The sequence below is a fragment of the Nomia melanderi genome, chromosome 8 (genome assembly GCF_051020985.1).
Source record: "Nomia melanderi isolate GNS246 chromosome 8, iyNomMela1, whole genome shotgun sequence".
Taxonomy (NCBI): domain Eukaryota; kingdom Metazoa; phylum Arthropoda; class Insecta; order Hymenoptera; family Halictidae; genus Nomia; species Nomia melanderi.
Genome location: NC_135006.1, coordinates 2512149 through 2530441, shown reverse-complemented (window position 1 = coordinate 2530441; position 18293 = coordinate 2512149). Strand labels below are relative to the sequence as shown.

Below are 18293 nucleotides of genomic sequence, written 5' to 3'. Positions count from 1 at the left end.
ACTTCTTCAAATTCTTCTCGCCAATTCTTCCTGACACCTTTTACAAATTATTAGGTTGTGGATTTTTATGCACTTAGGGGAAATTTGAAAGTGCAAAACTGTACAGAATATACACGATATGAAAAAACATCTAAACTACAGGTATTTCCTTTTATAATACTTTTTAGAAGAAACTATCCTCTAACTATCCTTAAAAACTTGAATTTGCATAAAGATCCAGCAGTTTACTAATTACAATTTTTAGTACTAACTATAATAATTATTGTCGATTCATTCTAATCATTTCCATTATCATTTTCTAATAATTTCCTTCGTTGATCCGACGCAAACTTTAACCTCTTGCTTTATAATACCGTGACAGATTCTAGCCAAATATATCAAACATACGATTAAATGTTATTCGTTATTCTTAAGTATAAATTAAATATTCCCAATTATCAGTTGTTGTGCTTTATAGTAAACATAGTCACAATGAATTCTTTCCTTTATCTAGTAACTCATTATCGATAAAGTATTGGATTCTTTTATTTAAAAATATTAAGGTGAAACCTTCCTTAATTTATACTGTGTAGACAGATAATATACAGACAATGAAGCAGAATATATTTAAAATTGAAAACATTTTCGTTTATTTTAGTTTCTAGAAATAAATGAAGTGCCTATACCAAAATCGTGTTATTTATAGAACGATCTAATGGTTCTATCGATCATACCGAAAGGAAATCATGATGCCGCTTGATGTGTTTATAATAACAACTCGTGAAGTGTGATTAAATTAAAAAAAATTTTATTCACCTTAATTTCCAAAAATAAAAGCACACCAAAAACGTGTTACTTAGGGTATGGTCTAATGATTCTATCGATCGTACCGAAGAAAATCATAATCCAGCTTGATGTGTTTATAATAACAACTCGTTCGTGCGAGATTGTGACGTCCACTTCGCGTGTGCAAATAAATCATATCGAATCGGATATAAACACATATAAAATAAGAGTTTTCGTTCCCATTAGACGACGGAGCAGTAGCTTTCTTCCGCGAGCAACCATTCCATTCTTCCGCGAGCAAATCGGAAGACGTTCCAGCGAAAGTTTCAGCGGTGTCATCAATTTTTTGTCGACCAGAGGTCGAAGAAAGTTGTGCTCGTTAAAGTCACCGGTGAATCGATCCGAATGATCGTCTCTATTCATTATTTATAAAGACGTCAGCGAAGTACCTACAATGTAGAAGAGCAGTGCGACGCAGGCAACTCTCCTTTCGCGCTCGTTTCGAGCTTTCTTAGCTTTATTAAAGTTAGAAAACGTGATAACTATTTATTCGGTCGTGCAATACGAAATGTTGGATTTTGCGAGTAGAAGGAAACTTTATTTCACGTTTTAAAAGATGTTTATTCAGTGGAAATATGCTCTATTCGATTAGATACGCTTCTGCCGACGTGTTTTTAATGAATAATTCCTCTTTGCATAAATTCTGAATGTTTAGAATGAATAAATTCTAAAGACATCGTTATAAACTATTGTCTCGAGTTTATGTGGCTCATTTTGCAAAGGAACATCACCGAAACGAAATCTTGCGAATCAACGCTGCACTATTCTTTCATTCACAGTATTGTCCTCAAATGCTTTGTTTATATTTTCAATGGGTTTTGCAGCATTATTTCCAAATTCGAATTCATAGAAAAATATTACTTAAAATTAAAATTAGTAATAGTTATTATGCGCAATTCGGAGGAACTTTTCTGCAAAATCTTACTGTGATGATCGACAATGAAACTATTTAAAAGGTTATATGGAAAACAAAGAAATTAACAAAACTGAGGATTGGAAACAGGAACCTCTTTCACTCCTACTTTATTAAAAACGAAAATAAACCAATGTGCAACCGATGCAACACAGTGAACTCAATTGAACGCATCACATCGTGCATTAAATACCAAAGGGAAAGAAGAAAATATCAAATAAAAGGCTCTAATATTTTGACATTTCTAAAAGAAATGAAAATACTACATTTAATTTAATCAGCCATCCACAACAAAAGAATACATAATACAATCATACACATAGATAACCGATTTGCATAATTTAATAGTTGTCAATGATTCAATTAGGTGGACGTAACTTAAAATATGCAATTTCTCTCTGATTTTTATAGCCCTGAAATATATTGTTAGTGACGTAATTCTAAGCAGGTTTTCCTTATACTTGTTACCATTGTCTTTTCAGTAGAAATATTTATCAGTTTTTGATAAGATGTTTTATTGAATGCGTTTTTATTTTTCTAATGTGTTATTCGAAATGCTAGTGTATTCACTATGTTTTTATGTCTTTAAATTAAAATTTAAGGAAAGGAAGAAAAGTAGATATTGCGCAAAATGTATACCGAGAAAATTGATTTTCAAAATTTAGTTTACTAGTGGAAAGGTCAGGTTCAATGGATTTAATTGCATTACTTATACATTTAAATAAATTGCATTTATTTTTATTTGAGAAGTAATAAACAGTGTGACATCTGTTTTTCAATAATGATGAAATCATCTAGTTAAAATCCGTTAGTGGCAGATCGATGAAAAATATTTATACCTGAATTTATTACGTAATATCTGAAGCTTCTTCACTTAACAAATCTGAGAACGGCTTGTCATAATAAATCATTCTCTCAGGCGATATGTTCCTTTCTTCATCATTTCTCGTTTTACCTTCGCAACTCGGATAACTTCAGATTTGTTTGTTTCATTTCACAGTACGTCGACCTGGTAGTTTATTTAGTTCCACCTTCAATTTTTAACTCTTTACAGACAGAACTGTTTGAAACTCCAAGAAACTCTTCCCATGAAAAATCGAATGATGCATCGAAGTCTTAAATATCTAACAGCACTCAAAGTAGATAATTGTTGGAAAAAATTCATTTCAAATAGTTACTTCTTATTTTCATTTCAAATATAATTCTCCCAAATCTTTTAATATTTTTATTGTAACTTTGTTATCAAGCATTTACAATCCTGTCTTTATATACCTAACATTTTTTGCTTATCTTCGGTCACAGGATATGCTGGTACCATTTGCCGGTATAAAAATGAAACACCGTGCATAATAGCTTGTCTTTCTCCGGCATTTATACTTTCAAAACACTTCAATCTTTTACATTTGTAATCGTCGCCTACCTCGTGCAAATTGAAGTCTCAGCCTTTTGATTACGTCAACCACTTTACTTGTCTTGCGCCTCTTCCTTCCTTTTCACGCGGTTTCCGTTGAATTCCCTTCGTCTGAACTCACGCTACATTAATACTAACCGTACCGGGAACCGGTCAAATGACCGGATTTAAAATTCACCATTTTCTTTCGTTCAGTTTAGTTCAGTTAACTTTATGTCAATTCCTATATTGCCCAACTAATCAGTTTTTCGATTTTTGTTGTTCCTTTTGTTTCCAGTTTCCATTCATAAAAATTTATCATCTGACTTGTTTAGATACCTTTATTTTGTAGCTACTTATTTAAGTAGTTACGATACCAAAAGTGTCAGGATGGTTAGTGGTAAAAGCAGGAGACGTAAAAAAGAAACGAATATGGTCATTCTTTTCACAATACACTGTATTGTCAACGGAAGCTTTGTTTCCTTGTTGGCGAAAAGTTACAGTACTCCACGCGAGGGCAACGAGCGTAAGTACATAGTGAAGCACCTGAGAGCACCTCGCGTAACGTAAACTTACAGAAATTAAAAAACAGTGCAATTAGGACGAACCAGGGGGTTCCTCGTTCTGTTCCAGTGCACACCAAATAATGAATTTTTATCTCTCTTTCCTTATTGTTTGTATAATAGTATTACATATTTTTAATTCATCGTACTTAATTTGTGTGTAATAGTATGATTGCACAGAATATATATTATTGTATAATAGATTATATAGTATGTGTATAATCATTATGTAATAATTATGTATAATAATTAGGTTGTATAGTACTTTAGGAAAAGGTTAATATTTATGAACCAATAGTTACAAGATTTATTTGAAAAATAGTATTTAAGGAGAATTTATACTATTGTAGAATGCATTTTGTTTAAAATTATGTGGCTGTGGTAATATTTTAGGGTGGTAATGCTGAAGAACAAATTTATTAATTAATTGAATATTATAGAATAATAGGTATATAACGAATAAAGTGAATACTCAATCGAATAAGGATTTACTCGAATTATTCGAATAAGCATTTATCAGAGTAATTCTCGATTTATTAACCGAAACATGATTTTTTCAAACATTGTTATAAAATTAAATTAATGCTCTAGATATTATTATTTAAAGCCACAAGATATAAAGTTATATTTGAAAAGCTCAATAATTATTTTCAGTTTTATTTTCTCAATATATTATTTACAAAATGTTTTAGATACGATAGAATTCCAAAATTTAATTTGTTTATCAGTCAAGCTAGTCATCATTTCAACTACCTCAGCTGCCGAAGTTCTCCTTTTCTTTTCCTTCTATTATTTAACCATTAACTCTACCACTTCTTAAAATGTTGATACAGCTACGAAAAATATTAAAACATTCGAATCAGCAACCGACTACGGTAATATCTGAAACGTTGCATACCGTGAACCGTACGAAAATCGACCAAGAACGTCGTCAACTGTTAAATGCGCCTGCATGGTTGAACCTGTGAAAAAACAGATTTTATAAACGTTATACCGTTTCAACCACGGTTTTGTGTCTCCAACATTTTATTCTAATCGTAGGTGCAAAAAAGAACTAGGTACGTGTTGCAACAGTTGGGTGGACCACCTTGTATATTCGCATTCCTCGCACATTCGACGTCGTTGCCATTAGATGTCGTTTCGATTAATCGAGTATAAAGAAATCGATGGGGTACGATTTAGGAGATGGTTGCTGATATAATGAACTTTCTCTTAAGTAGCATGCAAGGGGGACAACGCTATTATGATTATAATTACGTTAACGGTGTCGTCCGCGGATTCGCAACTGAAACTCCATACTAATTGCTTAGGCGTAGGTGAGAGGGCATTGCTCAACTGTCGATGCGCGTCGGATGTTCCTGTCGCAAGGCGATACCCGGTTGCGAGATTTTTCATAAATGTCAATCGGCAGGGTATAATAATCATTCTAATGGAGAAAAGAACGGCGCAGGCGGCTGCATTGTTTCGCGCGACCAATCAATTAGCGGCGACATTTCACCTCGCACCTGTCGTTAGAAAGTATTAGAAACTACGGCGATCGTTTTGCGTCACTTGAAAAATCTCTGTAATTCGCGGCTTGCGTGCCACCGGAAAACGTTTCCGTGGCGACCATTTTGGTTCCGAGGCAAGCTGGAAACGGCATGTAAAATTAGCGTTGGGCAATGCTTAATTCATGCAATAATTAACATACGCAATTGACGCATTTGATTATCGGTTGTATCGGCGATTAAAAGTGAAATTTCTTATTCCGTTGTCTGCTATGTAATCAATTAGGAATTAGCGATTGAATTGGGTACTTAATTTTCATTTGATCGTCGGATAACTAATTGTCAATTAAATGAAATTCATTGTTTAACTGTGAGTCGGGTTCATAATTATGATGATACCGGTGAAAATAATTCTAATGTGGGAGATTCGCGACCTACATATGAAATTGAGTTATTTTGTTTAAAAACTGACAACTGATGAACCGGCTATTGATGGTTTTAATAATTTATTTATTTAATTAATAATTTATATATATGTGAATATTATTTGTATAATTTATTAGACTATATCAATCGTGATTATTAACGATTAATTTCTTTTTATATATTTCTATGTCTATTTATTTATGGTATACATATTAAATCGTTGTTTCATTAACCTCGATTACTTTAAATTACTATGTTTCAGTCAACGATAAGTTAATAGAAATATTAATTGTTTTGTTTCCATTTCCAAGCGTATTTTTATTAACCATATCAACAGCTATCTACCGTATCAGAAGAGTTTGCAAAATTTGAGAAATAAAGTAATTTCCGTTTTCTTCCTGTTTTTAATAAATAATTCATAGTTATTCTCCGTGACTAAAAAAAAGGGGAAGACTCGGATTTCAAACATGTTTCGTTATCAGGTACGGAATTGCAATTAAGAACTCACATACAAAACTGAAATTCAGACAGTAAAACATGTATAGCCTGGGTTTTCAGACCGTAAAGGAAAAGTAGTTTCGTGGAAAATGTATTTCAAATTTTGATTTATCACTAAATAAAATAGCTGCACTTTTTTTCCATATTTATCCCCAATCAACGATCTCTGACGCATGAAGTTGACATTCCCCTGATGACGCAACTTTTTTAGCAGATCATTCTGTTTTTGTCTGGTTACTTCGACTCCATGGTGGATTGTTGCGTTCGATCGTTAACCCGTGGAATGCGGACAGCATCCTCCTCCGTACGTATTTCATAGGCTTCGGGGCCGATTTTTACATTCGCAGCGCTCATTACATCTACAAAACAATCATATTTTATACTAATTATCGAACGGCATATCAATGAGCATCGGTTTTTTCCGCTTTTCCAATCATTTTTGCGCTACTTAAGCCGATCGTTAAGCGCTATTTTCTGATATCGTGCTGGAACTTTCATTGCTATTTTGTGTGAAACTGGCCGTACATGATTCTAGTAAATTGCTTCCACATAACTCTTCATAGATAGGATGTATTGATTCAGCAAATTCGCTCGTTAACGCAGGTTTATGTTTGTATGCATTTAATTTCTTAATCGGCTTTCGCCTTTCGCCGCGAACACGAAACCGTTCTCGTAGAACTGTTTTCTGTGTTGTCCTTTTTTTCAGCCGTTCGTTTAATCGAATCACAATTTCTTGCGATTGCTTTTCCCTAATAAATCGTGAGTCTATTAATTAATGTTTGTATTAATTTTCCGTGCGCTTTCCCACGTAACCAAGCCGCTGAGTATTTTATATCGTTCCATTTGAAACTTTACAACTCTATCAATTTTTCAAATTTCTTTGCTGAATTTTTGATTATAATTGTTTTTGAAATATCAGTCTATGAGTACATATGTATTTAATATGATAATGACTTTTAATTTTGTACCAACCGTAAGCAACTTGAAAGTATTTCATTCGAAAAAGGCTACTAAGGGGGTTACTACATAAGTATGATTAGCAGCAAAATGTTTCATCCATAATGTTAACATATGCGCGACCGTTGATGTAAATTTACGTCGTTTCAAATACCTGGAATAAATTCCAAATATTTGATTCTTCTGCTCTTTTTCATTTGTGACTTCTTTAACGGAAAGTTCTTCATTTCAAACAACAGATCATAGAGAGACTAATATTTCAAACGAAATTTTCTAATTTTTCTCTCTGTTTTGATGTAAAAAGTTTGCGGCGATTAAGATTTTCTTCATTTTCACCAGCAATGAGTAGGTATTAGAAAAGCGAAAAATTTGTCAGTTAGGAATGTTTTAACATCGTAATAAACTTATTATTGGCTTCTCGACATTTACAGAAGGTGTTGCACGTGTCTTTCCTCCATTTACATTCACGCTTGGCACCTTGCTCGTACAGAGTCGCGAACTCTCTCGAAAATTCCAGGTCTCTGTCGAATTGTTTAACACGTTCACTACTAAGATTTGCTCAATGCCAAACTTCGTAGTCACTGTACGTTATATTTGATAAAATATAATGTAGTATCTTTAGAATCTCTAGAAAATGTTAACAATATTTAAGCAAAAAATCTCGTAAATTGCTTGCGTATTATATCATTCGTTACAAATTTAAATAATAACGCGTGTAAAAGTAATATACTTCTCTTTACGAAAAATAAATGTCGACTAAATATCGAACTTTATCGTTTTCGCCTTTCGAGTGCAAAGAGTTAATAATAAAGGTTAATAATAATTTATATATTAGCATGTGTTAATATATAAAAATATTTATACCTCGAAAACGGTTGAGATTTCTACCTATGTTACCTATGAAATTTCCTAATACTTCTAGTTATTTTCATGATGTATATAAAATATACAGGTGATCTGAAGAAATATCTCAGACGAAAGCTATAGAGAATTAAGTGTTACACATCAAGTTCTTATTTGTTTGACCTTAAGATAACCTTGATATGTCCTGCAAGTGTAACGTTAAAATTTTTAAATGTAATCGTATAGTATCCACTAGATATTCTTATAATCTACATCGAGATGTTTCCGTTATAATAACGTCTTTTACACTTAAATTGCTATTGCGATATAAACGCTTAAATTTTACATCTCATCTAGTTCATGTGTTTCGAGAAAATCAGATCCATGTTTAGAACCACAAGCTTCAGTTTTCTTACTTTGCAAATTATTGATACTTTACAAATATTCGATATCCAAAATGATTTTGGCAATAAACAACTTTACTGAAACGCTACAACGAGTGTCAACAGAATCCGAGAAAAAACCGTATTGTTACAATCTTTATCAGCATTACATATCAGCCCTAATAAATGCTCGGTAGTTTTAACACATTGTTGACCGGCAGTTTTACCCAGAAGCTATGCTATGTCATCGGTTATTATTCCGTAATTAAATACGAAAGTAAAACAATCTGAATAAGCTTCAATATATCTTTATTGTATGTAATGAATTGAAACGAAACTTCGGGCATATCTTTTAAATAAATTTTAACATTTTGCTTTTGGAATATTCTGCACTGCCCTGCACTTCAAAAATTGAAATAGCCAATGCTAGTGCAAACACGAGTTAACTCGTGACCGGTCAATAATGTATTAACGTTGAAATCTCGTCGTCCGTCAACGTGTTAAACCCCATTACTAGTTTAGCATCGAAGAAAATCAAAACCGAGAAACAATAAAAAAATATGCACATTTGAAACAAGAATGACACAAGGATAACACGTAAAGACAGACTCGGGGGGGAAGAGGGAGAAATAATGAGAGAAAGAGAGAGGCATAACGAGAGAAAGAGAGGGAAGAGAGAGAAAGAAAGAAAGAAAGAGAGAGGGCTTAGAAAGGAGAGTACCAGCAACCTGTGCTGTTCAGAACGATCCAGTCGCCGATTGTGTGTTCAAGAGGTCGGTCGCACGAGCAACCGGATAACCACGAAATTTCTCGCGATCGGTCGCGATCGACGTGTTGGTGTATGTACACTTAGAATCGTAGGCGTAACGCAGCACGCGACACTCGACCAGTGCGGTGAATCGATCCCTCCGCGGGATCATGTGATAAAGGATCATAGCAAAGGGAGTAACGGGGACGACGAACCAAGACCTGGTATGTTCATTCGCGATCTTTCTGCGCTCTAGTGGAAGGCTCTTCCTGTTGCGCTTTGTATACCCGCCGCGATGGGGGAACCATTTCGCGCACTGATCGTTTTCATCGGTTATCATTGTTTTCCGGCGAACGATTACAATCAACGTAATCGCCGCGGGACTCGCGGCGCTGCGCGCTGGACCGAAATCGTCAGGCACTAAGACGCTTGACAGAAAAACCATTCCGATTCTGTTTTTGTATCGTTGTACTATTAGATACCGAAAGAAGTTCTGCTTTCTTGTTGTTAACCCCTAGCATTCCGAATTTCTTTTGCATTTTTTCCTCGATAACGGTATTATTACGATATTTTACTTAAAATGCATTTTAAAAAATGGAGAGTTTGCAGAGAGCAGTGTAAACGATTCTTCTCACTAATAATATTGAAAATAACGTAATAATGTAATTTAGTTTAAAAATATCTTGACATAGAAGTACACCTATGAATAAAACTGATGTTAACGCTAGAACTGCCGAGCACAAATCGTCTTTTCAAATTTCTTTGTAAAATCTGTAAGCGTACCACCTGATAGGTCTAGTGTTAACACGTTGACTGCCTTATCACCAATCAGCTCCATCCGAATCGAATTACTATAGCTCATGCAATTAAACAACGATTATTTTAAAATATTTCTACGCTATAAATAATGCTATCTAATGCGGTTGAGATTCAGCTACATAAACGTGCAATGATAATAATACAATTCAGTCAAATGATTTAATAATATATTTTTTCCGTTTTGTATATTTTGCTGTATGGAATCGTGTGTTATTCAACATGTTAATGAATTGAAGTCTGATTTCAATCAGTATTTCACTAGTTTAACACGTTCATGGATGGTGGAAATTTTAATAGGTACAAATAGACAGGCGATTTATCTTTAAATTAATTATGATATTCAGATTTAGATAGAATTCTTTTAATTAAGGCTAGATAGAATCGAATGTATGATAATGTGGCTTATAAATTTGAATGTTATAGCATTCATATCATTTTGCATCACAATGAAAATGAACGCTATAGCATTCGCGTTCATGAATGTGTTACTGAATAAAATTGGTATTAATAGCAAGTTACGTTTATACCGTTTCATGCGCTGATCATTTTCATCTGTTATCATTGTTTTCTGGAGAACGAACATAATCAGCTACTAATCAAAGTACAATAACAGTGTAACTTAAGAATTATAACACCAACTCATTAATAATTAATTCTAATACTATTTACCTTTGTTATGAAAGAATAACTAATATTACACAAACCGCTTAATGTTCTCGTGACGGTCAATGTGTTAATGTTGATAGTGTAGATAATAGTGCAATATGAGTACTACGATACCAAATCGTTACTAATTATTTTTAATATTACTTGCCTTTGTTATGATAGAATAAATATAAAATGCTCGAAATTCTCGTAGCAGTCAACGTGTTGATTGATGATATCGTTATTAATTATCCAGGTCGGAAATTTATGTGACAACAACATGGCATGAAGTTAAAGTAGATTGAAATTTAGAATGCAAGACATGGTTTTGTATAGTCGTCAATATTCACTTCTATCGTGCATAGTTTTTGACATCTGAAATAATACTTAAAAAACAGAACTTTACGGAAACGTTTTTTACATCACATTCCATTCTTTCTTTTTGGAAATCCAATTTTTTAAAAACTTTATAACTTAAACTATCTTTTCTGCCTAATTTTATACATCCAGAACAATAATTGAGAAACCGAATTTAAATCGAACTCTTAACACAGTAACATAGGCCCTTCTAGACATTTACTCAATCGAATTTCGAGAATCTTCACGATGATCGCGATGACAAGCCTGGAGACGCGAACTGCTGTTGACTTTTGTAGGAAATTGTTACCCATTTTTCTTTTTGTAATTTGTTTTTAAGCCAAGATCGAAAATTTCATTTCCAATAATGATAGTTTTCGGAATTAAATTTCCCACGATAATTCTGACAATGTAAATTGTTACACTTTTTCTGTTTTTTATATATCAGGCATTCCTTAATCGTTCGAAGGATAAAGTAACCGATCGATTTCTTTTAGACAAAGATTTCTTTAACTATTTCTTTAATTCCTTTGCCATTCAGAATTTTCGTTACTCTTTGAGAAGAAAATTATGATAACAGTATTCCAGCAAAGATGACATCGATAAATTTTTATATGCAGAATGTTTGATGACATGGGAATTCTTGTTATTTATAAAAAAGAATTACGCCACAGTAACTGTTTAACACGTTAAAATATTTAATATATTAATAAAAGTATGCATTATACATTTATACATTTATTGTTTATTTATTGATTAATATTATTATTATAAATATTTAATATATTAATAAATGTATATATTTTACATTTATTTCAATAACTTGACCTCCTAATCATGTTAGTATAAAAAATGATATTATAAACAATCAGAATATAAATTTATCCAGTGATTTGCTCTATTATCTCAGCGATGAAAACATGGTACCGCTGGCCGAAATAATTTCCTTTACATTCTAAAGATGGATTCCAAATATAAATTTATCTTCAGATCAAAAAAGGTAACTTGATTCATCACGGAATTAAATAGGAGCCGGCGCGCTTCCTTTTTTCGGTATGCTTCATAACAGAAATGTTATTAATATTATTATTGTTCGCTCGCGTGCGTGTTCTTCCGCGATTCATCACGATTCCTTGGTAGCTGACGCGTGCAGAAATTTTTTCCGGTCAGAAATTTACCGTACACGCTGGTTTCGTGTACCGTGAAGTATTCGGTATACAGGGTGAGTAGAAATGTTCTACTATCCTTAATCTGTATCTCCGTTTATTATTTCCTGGTCTATTTGAAATGATACGCTAAAAATAATGAAATCTCGCAACGTAAGTAATCTCGTAATATAAATACTTTTCGCGACAGTATCAGTGCCAATATCAAAGTATCCAATTCTTTTAATTTATTCAGATGTTATCGGTTAAAGCGCTCCATTGGCTCTTAACTTTTCATATTTGAAATAAATGTCCTTATTACTCGGCGTGACATCACGAAATAAAAATTCTGTTGGCCGTGCAGTACTTGCAACAATAATAAGAATTACTTCAAACTTATACTATTTTATACATTTTACATATTCTTTAGATTAAAGCTACACCTGTGATAACGAAGTAAAACACGTTCCATAGTGGTTATTCAATTTTTCATTTAAAGGGGAACTTTAAAAATCAATGTATATCCGTTGCATCACTATTCTCTAGTTTTTGTTTTGTAGAGTTATCCGATTAGGCTAATGAGTAGCTCAATTTATACTGTCCGCGAGTTGTATTCGAAATGAGAATAACAAAGCGATCTTAACTGTAATTAGCTATCCTTAATCCGCAAATGTGCACAGCTGACCCTCGATTTACGCGGTACATTTTTACACGGTAAATTAGGACAGTATTTACGCGATCTGTATGTAGTGACACCGAATAAAATGTACTTTTGTTTATTGAAATGTCACTATTATTATTTCCCTCGTTTGACTGTGCCAAATAAATATGTATTTCTAAAACTTATATCAGGTTTTCTTTCCTTTAGTTTCTTTTTTTTGTACCGACAGACTCTATTTACGCGATTCTTATTCGCCTGAAACGAATTCACGTGGAATGGATTTTCGCATAAACCGAGAGTCGAGTGTACGTAACTTCTAGTTTTTAAACATTTTTTAAGAGTCCACATCGAACAGAGTCTTTCCGAAAAATTTTGGGTATGTTCGAAGTGATATAAGAGTTTGATGAAATTATATTTTATTTTGTACAATCAAATAGTCTGAAATTTAGTAATAAAACCGTTGCGGTAATAAAACATTTTTAGTTCTGTGCTTTTCAGTATTTCCTGATGCTTCGCCCCAAATTGTGCAATGAACGTAAATTACCTCTTCGATGTTCCAGGTTTCCATTGTTTTCGTCGATAATTGATATTTGAAACCTCCGGTTATGGTTATAGAATAATTTAGACAGAACATCGATAGAATGTTCGAAATTGTTTGCAGATATTTACTAAAAAATCGTATTTTCCGATGAATTTTCCGACACGAAGCTAAACAATACAAATTTTTTATTGTCTCCGTAGAGTTATTAATTGTACCGTTTCCAGCAATGTTAGGTCGCAGTCTACTAAACCCCGATATTAAGAGCGTCGACTTGAGAAACGTGTATCTATTAACACTGGAATTATAGAGCGATCAGAAAGACTGGTTCGTAACATCATATAAAAATAATAAGAGCAACGCTTTAATTGCGCTACATAAATGGGAATTGATCTTTTAACGCGTATTTCTGATTTTTCGTGAAGTTTGTCACATTTTCCTCTCTTGTAGCAGAATGTAAAATCGAATAAAATCGAATTAATCACTTCATCGATTATAATAACGTATACGTTAGAAACAAATGGTAAATAAAAAATTGTTTATTATGTGTATAACATTTGTACATCTTTTATTAAGCATGTCATATCCTACGTTAACGTAAAAATATATAAGATTAATTATTTAACGCTAACGATACCGTGAACTGGTCAAATGATCAGTTTTAAAGTTTAATTTAACATTCTGTGTTTTCTTTCGTTCGTTTAACTTTATATCGATTCCTATATTGCTCGATTAATCAGTTTGTCAATTTTCGTCTTTCCTATTGTTTCGATTTCCATTAAGAAGAATTTATCATCGAACTTGTTTATCATTATTTTATAGTTATTTCACTGGTTACGGTAGGAAATTAATTTTCAATCTTAAATCGATATATGTATTTGTGCGATAGAATTGCTGAAAATTGACGGAGATAGATTATCTGTCAATTATAAACAATTAAAGAAAAGTAGAATCAAGAATAATTGAGTAATTACAATTTCAAACGTTTCACGACGTCTCGAGGCTGTATGTTTCGAAAGAAAACCGCGAAAATTGAGAGAACGTCTTAGAAAATGTAACATTACCATTCCAACACCAGGAAGGCCTGCTTCATAATTACACGTTCCCGTATTTGCAATACGCTAATTGTACCTACGAACGCGCTTTCGAAGATTTGTGATTTCTCCAGGAAAACGCGTGAATTTCTCTTTTACAATTTTATATGAAATTCTCCCTGGCAGCACAGCTGTGATACGATAATGCGATAACATCGGGCTTTTGTTCGTCGTGAAATTAATGGAATGCAAATCCTGCTGGATATCTTCATATTATCTTTGCATTAAAAGATAATGAACAATTTCATGCATCTTTATTACATTATAATAACAAAGAAAGATTATTATTATAACCTGTCGGATATAGTTCTTCTTTTAAAGAAATGATATTATTATTCAATAATTTATGTTCCTGAAAAAAATATTGTTTCAAAAATTTAATGGAGAAATTCTGAATTTGATTCAAATTAAAAATAGAAAAATTACATATAATAGAAAATATATAATGAAAAATGTATAATAATACATAGAAAAGAAGATAAATGTATTAGTCTATATTTCTAAATGTAACAGTTTCTGCTTAACTGTTATTTCCATATGTCTCTCTGCGAAACTTCTTTTGCGCGTAAAGATCCGCTGTCCGTTTATGACACGAAACGAGCGTTCCCCTGAACTTGGTCACCGTTGAACGATTATCAATGCATTCGTCGGTCGCTTGACTTACAGATCGTTGGGATTCAACGGACTGTGTCAACCGGATCACCGAGTACGCCGTCTAATGACCTTTGCCGATCGACTGCATGCACGAGGAGTCTCTGCGAGCGGGCTGGAAATAGGCAACTGCTAAAATCCCCACGAAAATGCCAAGTCCTGTACGAATCGGCCATTAACACCTTACTTCCCGGTAATTTTACCAAAAAAATTGTTACTCGAAACTTCAATGTAAGTACGTACATACGTAGAATACATTAAAATGACGAAAACAATTTAATTCAACGAACACGATATAAAACGCTCTTGTAAAGGCCTATATTGCCTTCAAACAAAAATAAATAAAATACAAATACTGTATAATTTGTGAACGGCTCGAGTTGTGGAAATACGAGTTAACTCGTGACCGGTCAGCAAGGTGTTAATAGCTAAAGTTTCTCAAGCTGTTCGATACATCAACAAGCACGTATAATAGTCACGGGCAACTCGAACAGCGAACATAACTTAAATCTGAAACGCGAAAGGAGGGAAGACGGTCTTAAACGCGTGAATCGGGAGACACCACGAGGACAGATAAATCAACGACACAAAGGGATTCATGAAAGCCAACAGCAAAAGACGCAACGTCCACGAAAGGTGCGGCGACTAGGGAGAAAACGGTTACGCGCGCGAAAAGGTACAGTGATGCGTTGAAGATCCTTCTGGCCGGGAAAACATGGAGAACGCGGTGATCGCGCTCGACTCGACGGTCAGGAGCCAGGACTCGAACAACTCGAAGGATTCCAGTATCTCGGACTCGAAGCCTGAGAGTTGCCTGGAGTCGAAGCACTCGAAGGAGATCCTGATCTCGGAGAAACAGCAGAGCCAACAGCAGCATCAGTCGCATTCCGATCAACTGCCGATCGAACGGCAGAGACTGAGAAGCGCGGAATTGAAGGATGACTCGAACCTGTTGATGTTCATGTCCTGCGGGCAACTGCTACTTGGTAAGTTTAAGACTTAAGATTTTAGTAATACAGTAACCTTTCGAGTGTCTGAATGCTTGCAGTCGAAACGTTTCACGTGCACGGAATATTCTGTTGCTTGGCTTGCTATCTGAAGATCGGTGGACTATGTTATTCCTTTGCACTCAAGTTGCCAGTTCTCAGTTGCCAGATGTTTTAATACAGAAAAATTATAAACTTTGGTATTTACCATTAACCTTTGTCTACTACATCAATATGTGAAGTATTGGACGAAAATGGCTTTGCTCCTTAATTTATGTGCGATTTATTGATAAATTAACTTGAAGAAATCTTGTCTACATCTAATTGGAAAGTATTGAGTATTTCAAGTGAAAAAGTTTCGAGTGCAAAGGGTTAAATCGTATAAGGCGCAATTAAGTTGTAATTCTAATACCTCAGTTTTGCCAAATTGAATCAACAATCGATAAACGCATAGGTTATATGTGTCCATAGCACTCAATGGGGTATCTTCGATGTTTTGGTTGTTAACGTTTTCATATTGACTGATTTCATTTTGATTCTGTAGTTTTATTGTCGAAGAACTTTTTACATTGAACAAATTTTCATATTCTTTCGTTCAATAATCAAGTTAGTTTTCTCAATTGTAATGTTTATAATTCGTTTTCCAATTAAAATTTCAAATACAATTTTTTCAATTATAATTTAGACGAAATTTAATATTTAACATCGAACGTTATAATTATATTAATATAGCAATATATAAATAGATCGAACCAAGTGGTAACTGAGAGTTACTTCTCGAGTACAAAAGGTTAATTTATTAGTACGCGACATTACTGAAACTTTACTTGGCTCGAATATACAATAATAATATTATTACTTAACATTATTTTTAACAATTGAACTTTCTTAATACACGGTTTCCTTGAATTAAAATTACATTAGAAATCTGCATTGATACGTTTTTATTCAAATTTCTATCTTATAACTTTTTAAAGACCTTTCTACACTGTAAATGCATAAAGTCTCGCTGTTTAGTCATGGAAAATTAGGTATTGGGGATTTCCGTATAATTTAGAGCTACTTGCATTCAAAGTGCAGCATGCACAAATTGACAAACTGTTCACCTTAAATTGCAGTTGCAATTGGTTTTGTCATGCGTTTTAGTGCCAGAGCCTGAGCGAATGCCTGACCAATTAAACATCACGATGGAAAGTGTTACATAAATCAGTTTCACTGAGAAAAATAGCCACTGTTGCTCTCGCACTGAAATGTTCCAATGTTTACACGTAGAAAACTTCAGTAATAGAATGCCAATGAAAAGTGAAACCGACTCATAAAATGTATAATGTAACAGCGGTTCGAGATTATTTTCAAATCAATTAACCGGAGAAACAAATATTTGACGAGCAGAACACTTGCAAAATGAAAGATTGGTAACTTATTGAATATACTCGGGCATACAGTATTTATTTACATTTTTACGTTGCTTTATGTTTTTACATTATTTCTTTAAATTCATAATTTACCATCAGAATCCTACTTAGATTATTTTCGGAATTTTTCCAATCACATATTTCTACAGATTGTTTAGATGTTTGGTAGCATCACATTGTTATTGTTACATACTGTTCCAAATATTCATCCTCTGAATGAAAGAACGAAATTTTTGTTGTATACTCGGTGACTACACATTTCTCCAAAGTGCATAGAAATCGACGTAAAAGTGAAAACATTTCACTTAGAAAGTAATACTTGTGTATCTCTTTCCGCGGACCTGCAAACCGTAGAGAACCGCCGCGCTGCGATTCATCGTGATTCGATGTTCGCCTAGAGCTACGCCTAATTCTAATTATGGCTATTATCATGTAGAATCTGTTATTTGCACATACAAGGTAGAAACGGAATTTGTTGGAGAGTTTACCGTCTAGAAAATTTCCAACGAAATTACCGTCTACACGGATTAGAGTTTAATATACGAAACACACGAATCTGTGATTCTCCTATCCCTCCCCCCCCCCATGTTGTTTTGTTACTTTGGTATTTTACACAGATTTTTGTATTTCGAATTTGATAATGGTCCGTGCAGTCATCCATTTCTGACAAAATTCGGTTTTTATTATGTTGAAAATTGCTATACATCACTACCCGGGGTATAGATAAGGCGGTCAGAAATGCACTTGAACTACATTAAATCGACGATGAAACGTTTCATCATTTAATGAATTATCAAGAAAAAATACTCTACACCAAGTTTCAATTTTTTACCTTGGTCGGGGAGATAGTCGAAAGGAAAATTTAGATCACCAGATGTTCTTTTCTTTTTCCTGCATAATCACGTGTGAACATTCTGAAGAGAAATATACCTATTAAAAATATTTTCTA

The 18293-nt window shown here is 33.6% G+C and overlaps 1 protein-coding gene across 3 annotated transcripts in view; it reads left to right on the top strand.

The window, feature by feature from the left end:
• Positions 1-18293, top strand: part of LOC116426684 (Endo-beta-N-acetylglucosaminidase) — a 48346-nt gene that overhangs the window by 19405 nt on the left and 10648 nt on the right. The window contains exons 1-2 of one of the 3 annotated variants that reach the window (XM_076369902.1): positions 6289-6406; positions 14959-15929. In XM_076369902.1, the coding sequence (XP_076226017.1) occupies positions 15659-15929 (271 nt within the window). In that variant the 5' untranslated portion in view covers positions 6289-6406; positions 14959-15658. Of the gene's footprint in view, positions 1-6288; positions 6407-9003; positions 9258-14958; positions 15930-18293 lie in introns of those variants that run through there. The other 2 variants (XM_031975985.2, XM_076369899.1) reach the window with 2 other exon arrangements.